General features: G+C 42.4%; 1 protein-coding gene across 1 annotated transcript; it reads right to left on the bottom strand.

Annotated features, from left to right (window-relative positions):
- On the bottom strand, nt 7505–19692 carry LOC107612596 (histone-lysine N-methyltransferase ATXR3). Its single transcript, XM_016314286.2, has 20 exons — nt 19367–19692; nt 16636–19140; nt 16176–16232; nt 14366–15493; nt 13753–14120; nt 13141–13671; nt 12947–13047; nt 11442–12432; nt 11243–11314; nt 10605–10715; nt 10402–10502; nt 10082–10181; nt 9898–9993; nt 9538–9705; nt 9319–9444; nt 9126–9179; nt 8827–9074; nt 8630–8738; nt 8216–8518; nt 7505–8045 (listed from the first exon to the last, which is right to left on the bottom strand). Exons 2-20 carry the CDS (start codon nt 19019–19021, stop codon nt 7869–7871), a joined length of 7227 nt encoding a protein of 2408 aa, XP_016169772.1. The 5' UTR covers nt 19022–19140; nt 19367–19692; the 3' UTR covers nt 7505–7868.

A 20046-nucleotide genomic window follows, 5' to 3' on the forward strand; every position in this document is an offset into this window, starting at 1 on the left:
TAATAATTAATAATTCAATGAAAAAATGATAAAACTTTTTTTATTTAAAAGAATTTAATTTTAATACACTAATAATATAAACTATTTTATATCGTCTTTCAATAACCTCCAACTTTTTAGAATTGACCATTCATGCTAATTGAAATACATGTAAAGTTAGCTTATATTAACATCCATCAAAATTAAATTAAAAAAAACCAATGCATGTGTTTCCGAGTTACATAATCTGACATCAGAAAACTTTTAAAAAAGCAACCAATCACAACATTTGCTCCCTATATATATTTATATAGTTTTATTTTTATTCAAAAAAAAAAAAGAGCGAAAATAGAATTGTGTAGCATTAAATTTAAGGCAAAAAAACTAGAATAAACCAAGGAAAGTTACAAATTACCTAAATGAGCCAAAATAAAATTCGTTTCAACAATGAGCCAAATCCTATATTTATATAATTCGAACCAGCATGGTTCGAACTTCATTCAATAATAATTCGAACCAAGGTGGTTCGAATTACATGGAGAGAAGTTAGTTCAAGTAAATCGAACCAAGGTGGTTCGAATTACAGAGAAAGAAACTGCAGCACATAATTCGAACCAAGTTGGTTCGAATTATTGGGGAAACGTTGCATCAAGTAATTCGAACCAGGCTGGTTCTTACACAAAGGCGAATTCGAACCAGTCCGGTTCGATTTAGTGGTAGACAGTGCAGTATATATATGGTTGTAAACGTGAGTTGCTCTCATTAGAGGGTGTAAGATGGCTAGTGAGGAGAGTTTTGTGGTTTTGGTTCACCACAGAGGATCCATTAAGAGAAAAACTCGCTCCGGTGTGAAGTTTACAGATAAGGATCCTCTCTGTATTGTCGTGAAACCAACGACGAGCTATGATGACCTTGTTAGATCTGTGCTGATGAAACTTGGTCTGGAAGGTGCGAAGCGAGTTAAGAAGTTTTTCTATCGCATTCCAATCACTGTCTTGCAGGATACCGTGAAGTATGATTGTTTCACGATTGGTAGTGATGAGGACCTGCAAGTCATGTTTCTATGTCGGAGGCAGTTTCCCGAGGTGAGGACACCAGAGTTGTTGGCAAAGCTGGTTGATGTGGTATCCAACTCAGGGGGTTCGAACCGGAATGCCACCACTGAAGCCGCGGCAGCCGGTTCCAGTTCTAGGCCTGCCTTTGCTTCTTCGTCCGTCCCTGTGTACGAGCCAGCGGTCCACCCAGTCGCCTCCCCGTCTTTTGCTGTTGATCTCAATGATGGAGTAGGCGACGTGGTAGGATCAGTTGATATTCTGCCGAACGCTTTACAGGGAGTTCCACCGGTTGGCGTCGGAGACGGAGTGTTGGGTGATGTAGAGGAGGACGACGTCGAGCCGGATATGATTGAGGATGACAGCGGCGACGAGGTTGGAGCGACTGAGCCTGCATTAGCGGTCGGTGGTTCTAGTTCTGGCACACAGCAGTATCCACCACATTTTTCCTCTTTGGACCTGGATGCCATGAGGCAAGAGGGTGTTGCAGGGCACTCTGTTGGATTCGGAGCTAGAGATGCTGAAGGGACTGCTGGTTTGACAGAGTTCCAGGTTGGTCAGCAATTTCAGGATAAAGATGAGGCCCTGTTAAGTGTGAAGACTTACAGCATCCGGCGAGGGGTACAGTACAAGGTTGTGGAGTCTGATCATTGCCGTTATATGGGCAAGTGTTCTGAGTTTGGGAATGGGTGCACATGGTTGATACGACTGAGTCTGCGGCAGCGCAAGGGCATTTGGGAGGTCAAACGTTACAATGGACCTCACACTTGTCTTGCGACCTCCATCTCGAGTGACCACAGGAGCTTGGATTATTATGTGATTTCGGCGTTTATTATGCCAATGGTTAGGGCTGATGCATCCATCAGCATCAAGGTGCTCCTAAATGCCACGGCAGCACACTTCGGGTTTAGGCCGACTTACAGGAGGGTCTGGATGGCGAAGCATAAGGCAATTGCCCTCGTATACGGTGACTGGGATGAGTCATACAACGAGCTCCCCAGGTGGGTTTTGGGAGTGCAGTTGACGATGCCCGGTACTGTTGCAATCCTACGGACGAGCCCCGTTCGAGTTAGTGGACAAGTAGACGAGTCTCAAGCTTTTTTCCACAGACTTTTCTGGACGTTTCCACCGCTCATCCAGGCATTTCGCCATTGCAAGCCCCTAGTTAGCATTGACGGCACCCATCTGTATGGGAAGTACGGGGGTACTTTGCTCATCGCGATTGCACAGGACGGGAACTCCAACATTCTACCTGTTGCATTCGCACTAGTAGAAGGTGAGAATGCAGAGTCTTGGTCATTCTTTCTCTCCCACCTTCGACAGCACGTGACACCGCAGCCCGGTCTTCTGGTTATATCGGACAGGCATAACGGCATCAAGGCTGCGCTTGAGGCTCCGGACGGAGGTTGGTTACCTCCATCTGCATACCGTGCATTCTGCATTCGACACGTAGCGGCTAATTTTGCCCTTACCTTCAAGGGCAAAGACGCGCGTAGGCTTCTAGTGAATGCCGCATATGCCAAGGCCGAGGTTGAGTTTGATTACTGGTTTGATATTCTTCGGTCTGAAGACCCGGCGATGTGTGAGTGGGCGAACCGGATTGATTATTCCTTGTGGACTCAGCATCGTAATGAGGGACGAAGATTCGGTCACATGACGACGAATATCTCCGAGTGTGTGAACTCAATCCTGAAGGGTGTCAGAAACCTCCCTGTATGCTCTCTGGTGAAGGCAACATACGGAAGGCTTGCGGAACTCTTTGTTCGCAAGGGGAGAGAGGCTGAGGCCCAGATGGGAACCGGACAACAATTCAGTCAGTACTTGGTGAAGTGTATAGAGGCCAACTTGAAGACGGCCAGGTGCTTCACGGTGACTTTGTATGACCGGGATAACTCCGAGTTCACCGTAGCCGAGACCACTCCGACGGGTTCTTTCTCACTGGGTACCTACAAAGTATCGCTTGCCTCTCGGACCTGTGACTGCGGGTACTTCCAGGCGCTTCATTTCCCGTGCCAGCATGCACTTGCATGCTGCGTCTACTCACGGGTTACCTGGTCCTCTTATGTTCACAGCGTGTATCAGATTAGTTCAGTGTTCAGTGTGTACCGGATGGGATTCACACCACCGATACCGGAGGGCTTCTGGCCACCTTACGACGGGCCCACCGTGATTCCGGACCCTGCCAAGAGGCGTGCGAGAGAGGATCGTCCGAGATCCACTAGGATACGGACGAATATGGACGAGGCAGATCCGAACCGGCCAAAGAGGTGTGGCCTCTGTCGCCAACCCGGACACACCCGTCGGAGTTGCCCACAGCTTGGAGGATTGTCTCACACGGGGGGCCAGTAGTAGCGATGTTGTTACTGTTAGTGCTTATTGATTTTTATTTTTCCTGTTACATGTTATGTTAGAGGACTTATGTAATCTGTTGATCTTTTTACCTTCTAGTAATGAAAAAGTTGTTTCTGAATTTGAGTATAGCTAGAAATCCCATAAATGCAAAAGTTGATAACTAAAGTGTTATATGATTCAATAATAATACATATTCACCAATCCACTAGGTAAATACCAGATTTTGAAGTACAATAAAATGAAGAAACAACAAGGAAAAACAGCTCTAAAGTAACAACAGTAGTCCACATGGGTATCATACATGAATGAACCGTAACGTCCAAAATACATGAAAAGTAAATCATCTAAACAAGTGGGAGCCTGTCCCACAACGACGGGGTACCCGTGGCCTCTGACCTCTGCGGATAAACGGCTCCTCATCCTCTATCTCATCCGCGTCCTCATGCGGGGCAGGCTGTGCGGGTGGCGTAAAATGGACAGGTGCGGCAGACGGCCCGGCGACAGACTCTGATGCAGCGGTGTATGCGGAAGGTGGGGTACCTCCCAAACCAAACTGGTCACCAACAGGTGTCGTAGCAGGCTCGTTCAGATTAACATCTAAGGGTGCCTGCGTGCCGGGGGTCTGAGCACGCCTCCTGCCCGGCTCGTCCTCCTGCATGATAGCCGTAATCTCCTCTAGAAACCGTGGACTGCCGAAGTCCGCGTCAAGCGTATCTGCGCCAAGGAAGTCCTGCCACTGTGATCCGGGAATAACCCATGGAGTACCGTCCTGCTGAGGCTGGTCGTCGGCGGGTACTCCAACAAAGTAATGTCCAAAAGGTCCCGACCCAAGTCCAGCGTCACTAGGCTCAGCCCCGTCACCCATCCCTGAGCCATACCACTCACCTCCGTGCACCCCATCCTGGGTACTAACACCAGCAACTGCAGCCGCCCCTGTACCATCCCTGCCCTCGGGCCCATGCTGATCATCGTCATCGTCCTCAAGGTCAGGTGTAGCGGCATGAACCGCAACACGCCCTCTACCTCTGCCAGGCTGGCCTCGTCGTCGACCCCCAGCGGGGCCGGCCTCGTCATCATCTTCCATAGCACGCTCAAGCCACCCCCAGTCACGCTGGCTACGCCGTGTCCCCACGCGAGCTCTCCTCTCAACCCGCCGCCTGTCCGGCACGTCGTCAGGACGATCCATCTCAGGAACTCGCCCAGCTCCCCGCTGTGAGGCCTCAACAGGAATAGCAACGGCTCTCGGATCCCCCAACTGCGGATCCGAAGACAAGAACCTCTTCCCGTGCTGACTCCACCACTCCAGGAACTCATGCGACGGACCAGGGTCAGCAACAACATCGAACCTCAGCACGCTCTCCGTACGAGACTCTCAATAGAGATGCCACTTCTGCAAATGGTGGGGGAACCATCGATCGCCGCCTCTGCCGTCCTTCGACATCAGAAAGTCGATGTTCAGGGCGGGATGTGGACGGGGCTGCTCCCCTCCAAACTGCGGAAGAACCCTATCTATCTGATGCCATTCTATGACGGCAAAGTAGATAAGCGACGTAACAGACCGCCACAGCACCATATGCCGAGGCTCCAAAACCTCGGGATGCACGACCTGAAGTACGTCGGGGCTGCTGTACGGCATCCAGATAAACTGCACCAAGAACTATACAGTGTCAGGGCAACTCATGAACCCAACTCGTAAAGCGTGGTTAAATAAAGAAACTTATTAAGTAACATACTGACCTCTCTAGCCTGCAACCGGTCTATCCAGAGCCTCCACATCTGAACTCTAGGACCATTCTCGCTACTGAAAGGGATGTAACCTGACCACCTGCATCATGCACATGTCTTACCGCTACTTAAATGTGTGCTTAGGGTATCCAATACATTATAAATGAACACGTAGTTATATATAGTAAATTGAAATAGACAAGGCTTAGTACAGTACCTCGAGGCCAATGGCTAGCTGAACGTCTCAAATCATGCAGGCCTAAACCGAGGAAATCGCCAGAAAATCCATGGCTGAAGTAGCTGAAGTGGGCCCGCTAGCTTGATAACATTTTTGTTCGCCACTCGGCACATGCACCGGTACAACCATGCCAGTGCTGTAGAACCCCAGCTGTAGGTCCCCATCTCCTCCAGCCTAGCTACAAACGGAAGCCATCTGATGTGAATGCGGTTGCCGGACTTGTCCGCAAACAGCTGCGTGCCCAACAACATCATGATGTACGCACGGGCATATCGACGCACAGTATCCTCATCAGCTCCCTCCGGGCACTCACCAAAAGTCTCCTGAAACCAGCTGCAGTTGACCGCGTACTTCTGAACCTGGCTAGGAGGAGGTACCACTCCAAGCAACTCCTCGAACCAAACCCAGGCTAGACGGCCACCCTCGATGTATATCTGGAACTCTGATAGGCAGCCGCTGACGTAACGCCCGTCCACTGGCAAACCCAGCTGGTATGCCACGTCCTAGAGTGTGATCGTGCACTCTCCGAACGGCATATGAAATGTGTGCGTCTCCGGACGCCATCGCTCGACGAACGCACTGACAAGGGTCTCGTCCAACCGGAACCATCTATCGTTCAGCCTTGCAAGATGGTAAAGACCTGCCATCTGCAGGTACGGAACGTATCTATCATCGAGGAGCATGCCCTGCTGCCGCCGCATGCTCCTGATGCATCGCTGAGGCTGCGGAAGAAATGAACCGCATTATTAGAACCAACTTAATTACCAGTGACAAACATAATCAACACGATAATTGATAAACCAAAAAATCGTACTAAATATGACCGCTTAAAAATCCAAGAACGAGAACCACTTGCATAAACAACTAACATAAGAAACCAGCATAAACCACTGACATGAAAGATCTAACATAAAACCACCACAACTAAACCGCTAACATAAACCACTAACATAAACCGTTAACGTAAACCACTTACATAAACCACTAAGATAAACCACCAACATAAACCACCAACATAAACCACTAACATAAACCACCATCTAACCCGATGCAAAACCACTAACTCACATGTACCGGTAGAACAAAGTTATTTCCGTACTAACCTCCTCGTTGATGACCCCAGCTATATGGGCAACTCCGTCCAAGCGATATAACCGTGCCGGATCGTCCCCCATCAGCAGAGTATTCCGTTCAGGTCTTTGTCGGAGAGAATCTGGGTCGTTTTCTCTGAGATTTGATGGAGTAGGGGAAGGTGAGAATGGTTCGAATGAGGCTGATTCGAACTCCTTATATAGCGCAATCACTAATAATTCGAACCAGGGTGGTTCGAATTACTAAGAACCCAGCATAAGTGTAATTCGAACCAGGGTGGTTCGAATTACTTGAAGACCTAATTCACCTATAATTCGAACTAGCTTGGTTCGAATTACATGCAATGCTAGTCGAACCAGCCTGGTTCGATTTACCTTCAACTATTTCTTGGTAATTCGAACTGGCCTGGTTCGATTTATTGCTAAATGCAGTTCGAACTAGCCTGGTTCGAATTACATTAAAATACGATTTGGCTCATTGCTGAATCGATTTTCATTTTGGCTGATATAGGTAAATTTGAAGTGATGTTGGCTTATTATGGTATTTTGCCCTTAAATTTATAAAAGTAACATCTTCCGTGTCTAGACACATAGTTTCTTTTCCAGTTTTATAGAACTGATGGACCTGGACCCCCTCCTAAGACAAAGAAAGAAGAAAAAAAAAATGTTGATAAAGTTTCAAAAAAAAGAAAATTTCGAATTCGTAAGAATTCTAATATTTCCGCCAAAGTTTAAAAAAGAAAACTCGAACATAAATGCAATTATTTTAGATATTTTTTTTTCGCAGCAGATAACACTTTATCCTTCAATTATTTAAGATATTTAACTCTCTTTTTGTAAAAAATAACGTAATTCCACTGATGCAAATGTCACTGCATTTCCACCTTAGTACTACCTGAGTTTCCAAACATTATCAGAGGAATATCCATCGTACTAACATCATTCCTCAATCGTTATCAACCACAGGTGACAACTCGATACAAGGACGACAACAGCACCGCAGCGCAGACCCCTTGCAACCAGAAAAGCAACGGAACCAAAAAGTAAAAACCCTAGGAACTCGCAGGTTTCCCCAAAGCCAAACTCATCATCTATTTTCTATTTAGTATTTACCATCTTGGGAGCATTGATTAGGAAAATCACACTCCAGGAGAATAAAGCAATGCCACTAAATTAACCTTTTCTTTTTCCCTGATTTTCATTTCCTGTTACATAAGAGTAAACAATGCCCCTACACCTAAATGAATTAACAATCAAAGGTCAAGAAAACTGTACACAAGAATGACTTAAAAAGGAGTACAAGATATGCCTTTTAACAGACCCACCACACTAAAAGAGGCAGGCAGCTCTGGATGATGAACCACACTCCAAATAATCTAACAACGGTGGTTTCACCGGGCAAGCTCTCTATCACGGAGCCATGCAAAATTTCTAACGATCCCACATGGCCTGGTATATGGCAGGTCTGTGCTTCAACCAATGAACCATCTCCCTGTCCAGTGGTGTGTTATTTATTACAGCATCTAACATTGGGCTACCAAAGAATTTGGGAAAACTTTTGAATGTCCATATCTGGTCCTTGGGCCAAGGTCTCTGCGGTTGCTTCTCCTGTGGATAAATACAAAGAAAGACACATGTTTAATCACCAACAGTGAAGTCAAGATATCACAGAGAAGATCTCAGTATTAGTTTCAAACTCCATTCCTGTTTGTTAATTCCCTAGCAACACATCCTAATAACAAAATACAAGTGTCTAACAGTAAATATTCTGAACTAACCATTCTTGCAAGCATTGATCTTACAGTCCTTGGACCATAAACTCGATGCTTTGATGGCTTCAGAGCCTTGGCATAAAAGGAACTGATGTCTGGTAAAGACAGGCAACCCCTGCTGGCTCTACCAAGGCTACGATCTGGATCCACATTACTCTGATTGTGCCAAAAAATCAACTGTCCTAAACAATAATTTTCACCATATATTTTCCGATACTCCTGAAATCCTGCTCCCAACTTGTTAGCGTACTTGGGACCTAAGTCAAGTGGACTAATATAGACAGGTGGTGAAGTAATGGTTTCATAAGCCTGCAAGACCAGGAATAAACTTTAGATTGCAAAAATAAAATTTAAATTAGAAAGAACTGAAGCTCTACCACAATGTGAAGCTTATTGGCTTTCACAGCATGAAAAGCATACCCGTATTCTAAAGAAGTACTTGGTATATGCGTAAATATGGATTAAGTCAGCAGCAGCATCATGCCGACATTTGTATGTACAAAGAAGATCTCGGACCTCATCCCTCAACCTTCAGAAAGGGAAGAACAACATACTGTCAAGGTTATGAGATCTGTCAGGTAAAATACACAGAAATAGACTTAGTATAACCCACTTACCATAATAGAGACTTCTGCACCTCCTTTTGAATATCTCCAGAACTTGAAGGATCGTGAGCATCGATTTTAGACCTCAGTTCATTCAAGGCATCTTCTTCCACATGAGGAGCAATACACTGAAGAAGCTCCTCAACAAAAGAACCCTCTCCTTTCCAGAGAAAGGAAACAGCTGCTTCAGGACTGATCTTCTCAAGAGGAGGTGGTGCTTTTCGGGGATCACCAAAAATACATCGCATAACATATCTTACCTGTAATATCCCATCAAAATTATCATTATTTTAAACAAAGTTACAACCAACCTTGTCAAGAGTGACAGCAAGATTCTGAAGCCTTTGGTTGTAGACACCCTCAGCCTGAATCATATAAAGGACAGGATGAGCAGAAGCAATTGTGTGAAGGAAATATTAGCATGAAAAATTAGGAAATGTCATCTCTTAATACTAAAGTGCGCACGCAGAGAGAGAGAGAGAGAGAGAGAGAGAGAAAGCACACCTGAACCTCAGCATCACTCCTTTCAACTTCAAGACATATATCTGAAAAATATTTTCTTTTCTCTTCCAGATTATGCTTTAGAATTTCCTCAGGAAGTTTGGTTCTCTCAAAATTGATGAACCTCACCTTCACCACATCAAATGCAAGGAACATTAATACAAGAAACAAACTGCAAAAACTGAGGAATAATCGTAAGAAGACATATGTTATGAGACATACAAGGCGAGCCGCATATGCAACAAGCCAATCTGGCAGGCCTTCAAGCAAACAGCTTCCTAAACCAGCTCTTCCCAAGTCATTATAGTCCTCTTCCGACACAGAATTCAATTCACATGCTTCTAACATCAAATAATGCCGGTCAAGAATTCCATGCGAGTCCTTCAAAACCTGAGAGGATGGTCAACATATTCCAGTCAATAGGTAGAGAACTAAACCATCAGATCAAACAAAAATATCAATCTACTTGTTACATACTACTGTAACGCCAGCCACAGTTTCATGAGTAACACTATCAACAAATCAAGCATGCTATTAAGCATTAACATCTAAACAGATAGTCAAAATTTTTCAAGTCCAAACCTTTTGGAAAGCCCCTTCACCAGTTAAATTGAGATAGCTCCCCCGGCATACTTGACTTCCACATAAACAAACCGATGCTTCATATTCCTCCTTGCTCTACAGTGAGGTTGAATTCATTAGACAGACGTTCAGAAGATTAATTTATCAATAGGAATTGAAAAAACCAGGAGGCAACAGGACATACCTCTGTCACAGAATTGTAATCAAAAGTGATCTCCTCACCGGGTTGAATTTTACGAACACTATAAATCCCAATTTGATAATGACCGTCAACAGCAGTAACTCTAGAAAACAGCCAACAGATTATATTTACCACAAGTACAATTGAAATTAAAAAGTTTAACAAAATAATTGCATCCCCGCTAAGCACTGTGCTGAAATAGTAGACAAAACACTGAAATAGCAGAATTTTACAAGCAAGAGAACTAGTATCTAGTATCACCACCAGAAAAAGTCACCTAACAGATTGGTAATGATCACATAACATTAATGTGAAAAGCTTACTTGGCTTCACAATTTGGTCGGCAAGAATGGCATATTCGGCTTGCATAATTAGCCTTATGCATGGCATCAACAACGACTAAGTCATACCCATCAGCATCACCCTGTCAGGAGTATTGCAAGATTAGCTAAGCACAGAATGGAAGATGGATGAACCATTCATCTCACTAAATATCACAAAATTGTTACTCAGAATTGACAAGCACCTTTGGTCTCTCGAGGTAGATGTTATAGAATTCAGGTGCCGGATCCTTACTATTTTTCTGCAGAGATCGAATCCCATCTTGTTTCTCAAACCACTTCCACACAGGATAAACCTGTAGAAATAAATTTCAAAATAAATTAAAATGCATCACCATAGATTCGTATAGTATATCAAGACAAGATAGCCTTGTTATAAGAGATAGAATATAGACAATAAAAGCCCATCAATCCAAGTAACATTCTATGCAAAATCTTAGCAGCAGAGGCCTGAATAGTCCAGTGCCACAAGAACACAAGAAATATGGTAATTAAAGGATCTAATACACACAAAATTGTTAGAGTCACATACACTATAGAATTAGCTATTGCCAACTTTTTTAGGTTGCACATGTAGAACACAGAAGTGGCAAATTTTAGAGAATAAGAAAGATAATTAGTTTAAACATAAATCAAGATAGAGAATACAGTACAAATCATATGGACATGAAGATGGATTATTGTTTATATATTGGCATTATCCTGAAAGCCTGCAGTTATGTTAAAGTATGGGCAAGCACAAAGCACGTACAGTTTTTAGATTAAAGAATAGAAAGAAAGAACATGCATATGCAAAATTCCATAAGCATATACAAAGTCCTACCTCTCCCAAAAATTCCACAACAAAATCATCTTCGGAAAAGCCTTCTTCCTTGTTACAAACAACACCAAGTCCCTGCACAGCAATACCGGAAAAAATAGAAATTACATAAACAGGAAAAAAACTGAGTAAACAATGCAGTAGCAGACTATGTAAGGGTACCAATAACATTGTAGTTAAACAAAAAAAAATGTATATGTACCTTCCTATAAGCTACATATTTGTCATCTGGACGACTGTCTATGGCCTTTAGAATACCTTGACACATTTTAACTGTTCGTGCATCACAGCCCTCCTCTGCACATCTTTTAATCTCTTCAATAACAGGCTGCAGAGCATAGCTCATTGGAGTGCTTCCACTTCCAGTAAAATTCCTGACTTGCTTATTCAATGTTCGAAGAAGCACATCTTCTATGAACAAATGCTTGTCCTGAAGGGACCAATCTAACTCCTCAGGCATCGAATCAAGCAAAAGATTATGTGTATAAGGATCAATTCCATACACTTCTTGCTCAATAACTTCATTCCCAAGCTGCTTTCTAGGTTTATAATCCTTGACTTCAGGAAGTTCCATATCTGACTCCTCTGTACCACTCTTTTGTGCACTCAACTTTTCTGCATAGTCATCTGGTAATGAAACCCGCATCTTCCTTTGCACATCTTCCTCATCAGCTACAATGACATATTGATCAATGACTTCATATTTCCGAGTAACAGGGGGAACAAGGCTGGCTTTAGTCATGCGAGCACCCCACTCTCGATCATCAGTTATAAAATTCAAATCTCCCTCCGGTGTGAAGTGTCCATCTCCCCTTGACTCCCCAATTAGATTTTCTGAATGTCCTTGGTCATCACTTTCAGCCTCAGAGGTTGTAGTATCACTGTCACTCTTGCCATCTTCATAAGACCGATCAAGATCATCAGATGTTTCACTCTCTGAGTCCATAGATTTCTTATTCAACTTAGATAAGCGCCTCCTAATTTCCCGATCGGAGGTATATTCCATATTGTCCAATCCATGTGTTCCGTTACTCCTATACTTCCTATCAGTTACCAATCTATTTTTCTTATACTTTGAGGATAGCACATCTCTGTCATGCACAGATATAGAGCTCTCTTCCAACAGCGTTGCAAGCTGAATAAACAATGTGATCATACGATTCATGTCATTAGCATCACCCCGATTCTTTGCCCTGTGATGGATAAGCACACAAATGACCCAACCATTAAACATGAACATTGTTGAAAAACGAAGAACATTAAGCGTGTAAGGTGAAACACCCTTTCTTATGACCTAATAAAGACATGCTAAATGAACAATTCCAAAACAGAGGTAACTGGGTCTCAGGATGTAAAAGTAAGATGTATGTGAAACCGCCAAACAGCATAAAAACTTAAGGTATAACAACAAAGCAGTCATAGAGCTTAGAATTTTACATAAGAACTTCAATGGTAAGAACCAGATTCTGAGAAAATTATGACAAACTATGGTCTATTTTGTTATTTATTTATTTTAAGAAGTCCCTTTTTTTTAGTGAAGATGTTCTTTTGTTTATTATGATTGGCAACATAAGCCAACAGACCCTACTTACTTCATTAAAATGTCTCCAATCATAGTAATAATATATACCCAATTTATCAAAAAAAATAAGAGGGAATTACAATCTCCATCCAAGGAGACAGGAGAATAGAAGAAAGAAAACTTACTTTATAGCATCACGGCACATTCTACTTATGTCCTCCTTGACAGAGCTCAAACCACGGCCAATATAATATCCATTTTTCATTCTAGCCTCAATTTCTGCAACCTGTTAAAAATAAAAGAATATGACAAATTAAATTATGACTATCAAAGGACTTCACAGTAACAGTAACAATGGTTAAAAAAAATATTTCTGTACCTTAGGCACAAAAAAATCACAGGAGTTTGTCTTCATAATTTCTCTCAGTCTTGAAGCAAGGAACTCCTCCATCCTCTTATAACCACTTTCAGACTTCTTAATTGCCCATCGTCTTGTACGAGCATCCCTTGATAGAATGGACGAGGACCTTCTAGCATCATATAGTTTTGACCGCTTGTATAAGTTTCGACGAAACAATTGCTTTGCGGTGTCTCTCTTATCCACACTATCAAAGTAATCCTTCAACTGACCAAAATCATCCATGCCTAAACTGCTGGATTTTGAAACAGATGAAGTTTGATCTGTAATGTGTTTAAGGCTTCTGATTTTATGGGGCTCCTCTAAAAATCGGCTCTTAATCCATTTCACATGGACAAATTTAGGAGTCAGCTCTTCAAACTGGCTGCACCCTCTGATGTCTATTGTAGACAAACCAGGAAAAGAGAGAAGAATTTTCTCAAGTGTGTCGGCCGAAATATTCTTACAACCCATTAGAGTCATAGAACTGATCTTTTCTTTGTCATAAGCATCCTGCAATAAATGATCATATTAGATGATGAGGAACGAGAAAATTCCTGACAATCGGAAAGGCAAAATAAGTATCAAACCTACCATAATGTTCAACAACATGGAGTCAGTGCAGGAGTGACCCAATGATGATAAATTGACATGTCTTGAGACTTCTTTGTAAAAACGTACAGCAGTTCTCCAATGCTTGCAAGTTATTGATGCAAAAACAAGGGACTTCAAATCAGATCTCAGAAAATGGAATATTCTTGCTAACATATGACCATCCAATAAGCCCCAGGTTGCCACCTCAGAGTCAGTAAGACCAATGGCTTCTCCAATGAAAGTAGCATCACCACATAGATCCTCAAACGTGGTTTCATCCTTCTCAATAGTAGGACCATCTTCAAACTCACTGTCTTCCTCACCATCAACCAGCATCCGGGCTCTTTTGGCAGCACGTGCATCACCGTCTAAATAAACATGGCCCAACATAGACACACAAAAATACGAAAATATAACAATTAGCCAAGATGACAAGCAAATTAGCTAGCTAGTGAAGACAACTGAAGTTGAGGAAATATATTCGGCTAAAGGGGAAATAAATGTTCCCAAAAACAACAAAAAAAGGTGAGAAATAAGTGTTGCCACTTGCACTAAAAGGGATGCAACAAAGACAAATAAAGCAAAACCAAGTTGAAAAAGGACTAGTTATTACCTGATTTCCAATAAATTTGCTTCTCAATTTCTTTCTTTGGTTGTCTTGCATTGATCCATGGATCTAAAACCTCATTTATAGCTGCAGCAAACTCCCGACTCTTATATGATTTCATTACCAGTTCATGCAGTTTCCCTCGAGTGTAACCAACAAACTGAGGGTGTATGATGTTAAACAAACTTAGATTTGCATAAGGTTCACCAACACAGACATCCTGAATGTGCTTTGATTGCACTCCAGATGTTGAACTGCTTTCTTGGTGGCTCCCGAGACTAACGTCAGAAATTTCTGTAGCAGAGGTAACAGGAACCCATAGTTTATCACTTTTCCTAAACACACTGCTAAGCTTTTTTATAATTCCTTGATCTACTAAATGCTGCAGTTCTAAAAATGATGATGGCCCTCTTTCACGCCCAGAACCATCAAGATAATACCAGTCCCCAAAATGTAACTGCAAATCCTTAACAGTACAGAGATGATCTTTAGGAACATTAATGAATTCCATGCTACGGCGAGAACCTCGATCACTAGCAGCTTTTGAATGAGAATCCTCTTCAATTGACGATCTCCTGCTGTCACTGCTAGAAGAATGAGGTCGGGTAGACCTTGAATGATATCTATCTTTGCCTCGCGATTTGTGCCGTGACTCAGACATCAATGATCCCTGATCCTTGACGACACATGCATTTATTCTAACCACTGAAAGAACATTTCCTTTCGTTCCTCTAACAAAGGCAGGCTTGCTTTGAGCTGATCTGCTCGCAGCACAGTAATCAACCCGCTCATCAGCACAAAAAGCCCACAAAGGGAGATCAAGTTTCCTGCTCTGAGAAGGAAAATACAAGTCATCTTTATGAGGCCAGCGAGGATCTTCACATCCAGACTTTGGCATTAGGCATAAAGGAAATCCATCATTTAGGACAAATTTCTTCCTAGAATATCTATCTTGGGCATCATCATTCCTCTTCCAATCCCCACCTTTGCATGACCAACGGGAAGAAAACCAGTCATCAGGAGCAGCAAATCCATTATCCTTTTCACAGCACATGCTCATCTCATTATCTCTTGGTGCAATATCAATTTTTGAACCACTATCTTCACTGAGGCTGGAATCATGCCAAGGAAAACCTGAACATAAAAAGTAATAAATAATCTTTCTCACACAGCATGTAACTCTAAAGAAACAACTATTTGCTTTTGACTTCATCCAGTGAACAGTAAAGTACAACTGTACAACCAGAAATGTTTTGTATTTTAAGGCTTATAATTAAGAACAAAAATGAATTTTCAAAATTATATTATCATCAACTCACCATATCAACGGAAATTTGAAAATGCAATTGACATATCCAACCATCATAAGTGACTGAGTTGGCTAGATGCAAATACATTAATCCAACTGGGAGAAAAAGGAATTTCGGGCAAGCATAGCAAAGGGGAAATGAAGCCCAACCTAAATGATAAGCAAATTACTTTGTATTTTAAAACTATCACCAAATGCATTATGTGGAGCATTAAAAAGTTACTAAGAATTCAGGCATAAACTCAAAATGCATTTGCTTGAATCAATATTTCTTCTTATATCTTTTTTCTGGTATATCCCACCAAATTATTTGATGCTGTTGAGTTTCATCAAAAAACACAAAAAGAAATAAATAAACGCTAGAGATTGAGAAACCTAAAATAATAAACCAACATCACCACGTCAATATTGCAATGTATCAGAAAACCAGAAGAAATATAAAAAAATAAACAAATTAAATTAAAAGAAAACCGGGTCCGGCTATTAAGCAATTACGCAATTACGTACCTTCACAGTCTTCCAATCCCTCCAATTTTGCATATTCAAAATTCATTTGGAGAGCCTCTGCAAGATAAGAGGAAAATATCACCAACATGGGAAAGATAAGATATTTAGGCGAATAAAGGAAAAGTAAAGATTGACTATTGAAGCTGTGTTTGTCTCAACTAAAAAATTTTACAAAAATAAAAATAAATAAAAAAAAAAAAACCAAAAAAACAAAAACACCCAGAACCCTGAAAAAAGTCACCTTCAAATGCCACGAATACATTTTATAAAATATTCAGAATTTAGGGAGAATAAAAAAATAAAATCTTTAACGCTTTTTTGAAAGAGCAAAACAAAATAGCCTTCTAAATAAACCAGTTTTAGTCTTAAAACTTGAAAATAATATCAACTAGTAAAATAAAAATTTTGAAAATCAGAGACACCAGACGAATACAAGAGTGTCATCCACAAGACAAATTACCTTTTATTGCCTCAAGCTCCATCCCAGGAGTGGCATCATAACCTTCTAACAGACTTCCAACCCTTTCATCAATGTGGAGATCCTCCAACAGTTCAGATGCATGCAAGTTGTCATCAGAGCGCAGCAAAGTGGCTGCCATTTCCTGACTTTGGTCAAGACCAGATTGAAGAACATCTCCAGTATCTGCCAAGAGATTACCAGGAGCTTCTGGAGGATTTACCATCTGAGTAATGGCATCTGACATAATGGACTGAAAAGGCTGAGCCGCCAATGGTGATGACGCATTTTCAACAGTTAACCATCTGTCACTATCTAAGTGCTTAATAAAGTGATCTGACATCAGTACTCCTTCATCAACAAGGACCTTGATGTCAGAGAGTTTAGCAGGACCATTTTCTACGCCACCATAATCAAGGTAAAACCATTTCCCGGATGCTGAATCAGTCACCATAGGGACATGTGGAGGGGTATCACAGATATCCATATCTTCTTCCATTGATGGAAGCTCCTCAGGAACTGGTTCAATGTGAGGAGATTCTTTGCTAATAGATGGGCTGCGGGGCAGCTGTTCACTTGTAGGTTGACTGGAGATATCTTTGTCAGTCGAGTAGTCAGTATTGGGTACATTTCTTTCACTTTGAGATTCTGCAGCAGAACAATTTGACTCCCTCTTGTGCTTATCATCTTCATGTTCCTTAGAATTATATTCTGAGTTAGGCTTTTCACTTTGTAAGGTTTTACAAATTGTTTCTCGATCATTATTTTTTCTATTACCATCAAGGGATGATCCTTCCACTAAATTTGGAGTATGGTCCCTGCGATCATTGGGCCGACCTCTATCCTGTGGTGACCGCTCGGCATGGGGAGGACTTTTGAACTTATGATCATGCTGTCGATTTCGCTCCCACATCCTCTCGTGTGGTGATCTCTCGCGACCATGGGGGGATTTCTCCCTGCTGTAAGGTGATTTGTCACGACCACAGGGGGATGGACGAACTCCCTGTGTAGGACTTTTGAATTTGTGATCATGCTGACGATTTCTGTCAAAATTCCTCTCGTACGGGGATCTCTCCCGACAGTGTGGGGATTTCTCGAGCCTATATGGAGATCTGTCACGGCAAGTCTCCAGCCTATATGGAGATCTGTCACGGCCAGAGGGGGACCTTCGCAACGGAGTGCGATCTCTATGATCATAATACCTGGACTGATCTCGTGGGGACCGGTCAGAATGACCAGGGCTGTGTCCATGCCTGTCATAAGCTTGCCTTGAAGTCACAGAAGATTCATGATTTCTGGAAGAATATTTGTCTACTGATAACTTCGAAGGATTACTACTTCTGTATGGTCGCTCCACAGAGCGGCGAGAATAGTTCTCCGGATAACCATGACGAGGGAAGTCATCAGAAAGCCTCCGACTTTTTAAACTGCCATAATCTCCAAATTGCTTCCTGTCGGAGCTGTCAGAATCATTACTGAGCCTTTTCATGCGAGTCCCAGGATTGTAATCTCGTGAATAATCCTTACCATTGCTGTTTACATTTTTCCCTTCGTCCACAATCTTTGAACTAATCCTCACACTCCTCTGTTGTCCACTCTCCCAGCTGGGAGAACTTTTAGCATACTGTCCCCCGCTTCTGTTAAACTCTTTCTTTCTATAAAAATCATCAGAAGCAAATCTTCCAGAAGGGGGAGTCCGGTCACGTTCGATTTTCCAGGCTTTTTCCCTACCTGGATGGAACCTGCGGATTCTACTGTTGCCATAATCATCCTTGCCCATTTCTCCCTTATACCATCTATCCGGAATGAACTCCCCCTTTTCAATATCATCCTTCATACCTCTCCAGGACCCATATTCACCTTTCTCAGCTTCTCCTTTCCTACCCTTCTCAGGAACCACTTCTCCTCTTTCCGCATCCTCTCTCTCCCATTTTCCAGGAGAATTCTCTCCCTTCTCCAGCTCCCTTGCTTTCCATTTGTCGCTCACGATCTCTCCAGTCTCAATCTCACTCCTCCGCCGTGGCAAAGGTGGAGGTGGCGGAAGTGGCATATCCGGCACAAACTCTCCATTCTCAAGGTCATTTCTTGGCCACTTCAAGGTGCCCAATTCACCCTCTTCCACTTCCTCCTTCTGCACCTTCTCAGCACAAATTTCGCCATTCTCAACCTCGCAAGTCCTCTTGTTTACTCTGTCAGACCCCAATTCACTACTAACCGCCTTGTCTTTTCTCTGCTTCATCTTCTTCTTCTTCTTCCTCCCTCTGGTACCGTCAGGAAGCTTGAGCAACTTGGAACTGAGCACATTATTCCCACCACTACTCTTGCCCTCGCAAAGTGTCTTGTCCATGATATGCTGCAAAGGCATGCACGCGACACCCCCATCGCCCATGGAACTCACCAACTTGAGAACCGAGAAACCCTAATTCTCCCCTCGGCCGGGGCTGTCGATGCTCATGCTTCACAGGCTCGCTTCAGCTCCAATTCAATTCAGGCTCCAATCCAAAAACCCTAAATTGAACAGAACAAAAAAGAACAAGAAAGCGGATCAGAAACCGAAGGAGAAATGTAGGGTTTTATCGAAGCGCAATCGCGAGACGCGAAGACGAAACGAGGGTTAAAAGAGGAAACCTTTGGAGAAGCTGGGTGATTCAAAGCCCACGAAGCTACTCAACGCAAATCTAGAAATCAAAATTGAAAAGATGAAAGGAGAAGAGGATAAGAAGAGGATAATTACCGAAAGAACCGGGAGAGAAGAGACGATATAGATCGGAGGAGAAAACTGTGGTGGTGCGAGGAATGAAGAATATGGCGAGATCGAGAAGTGATGTGAAATTAATTGTGTTTTGCGTTGAAGAAAGAATAGGGTAAATTAAGTGTTTTGTGCTGTTATTTGTTGCTGCTGTTGTTGTTGTTGTTCGTCGTTGGGCCTTGGCGCTTCTTTGGTTTTCTTTCTCTCTTTCTTTCTGCTATGTGTTGTGTGTTGTGTTGTTGGTGTTTCTATCTTATAATTTTTTTTCTTCTTTTTCCGTTTTCTTTTGCTTTCCCCCTGTGTGTTCTTGTTTGTCTCAAGGGCGAAACTTGGCGTTTCATTTATTTTTTTCTCTTATAATATTTGTGTATTTAACTTTTTATATTTATTTATTGGTGGATTAAAATACAGAAATGCCCTTGTAGACGAGGGAATGGCTGCTCAAGTAGGAGGGAGTATTTGCCTATTTGGGATGTCTAATGCTACAGGGAATTAGTCATTGCCGTGTGGGATAGTGTGATATTATTTTGTTTAGTTTGGGTTTGGTCCACTCCAATTAACATGGTTAATGGATTGGGCTAGCCCATTAGTTAATAGTCCATTTCACTCCATGATCCATCCATGCTTAAGCTCCAGGCTTTTCACTGTCCAAAAAAAAAAGCCCC

Source organism: Arachis ipaensis, chromosome B08 (assembly GCF_000816755.2).
Source record: "Arachis ipaensis cultivar K30076 chromosome B08, Araip1.1, whole genome shotgun sequence".
NCBI lineage: Eukaryota > Viridiplantae > Streptophyta > Magnoliopsida > Fabales > Fabaceae > Arachis > Arachis ipaensis.

Bases quoted from the DNA above. Each gene is read 5' to 3' on its own strand.
- LOC107612596 (XM_016314286.2), bottom strand. From the start codon at position 19,021: ATGGGCGATGGGGGTGTCGCGTGCATGCCTTTGCAGCATATCATGGAC. The intron at 15,494-16,175 runs GTACGTAATTGC...TTTTATGTTCAG, and splicing joins GGGATTGGAAGACTGTGAAG to GTTTTCCTTGGCATGATTCC. The intron at 8,046-8,215 runs GTTAGTTCAGAA...ATTTATCCACAG, and splicing joins GATCAATGCTTGCAAGAATG to GAGAAGCAACCGCAGAGACC.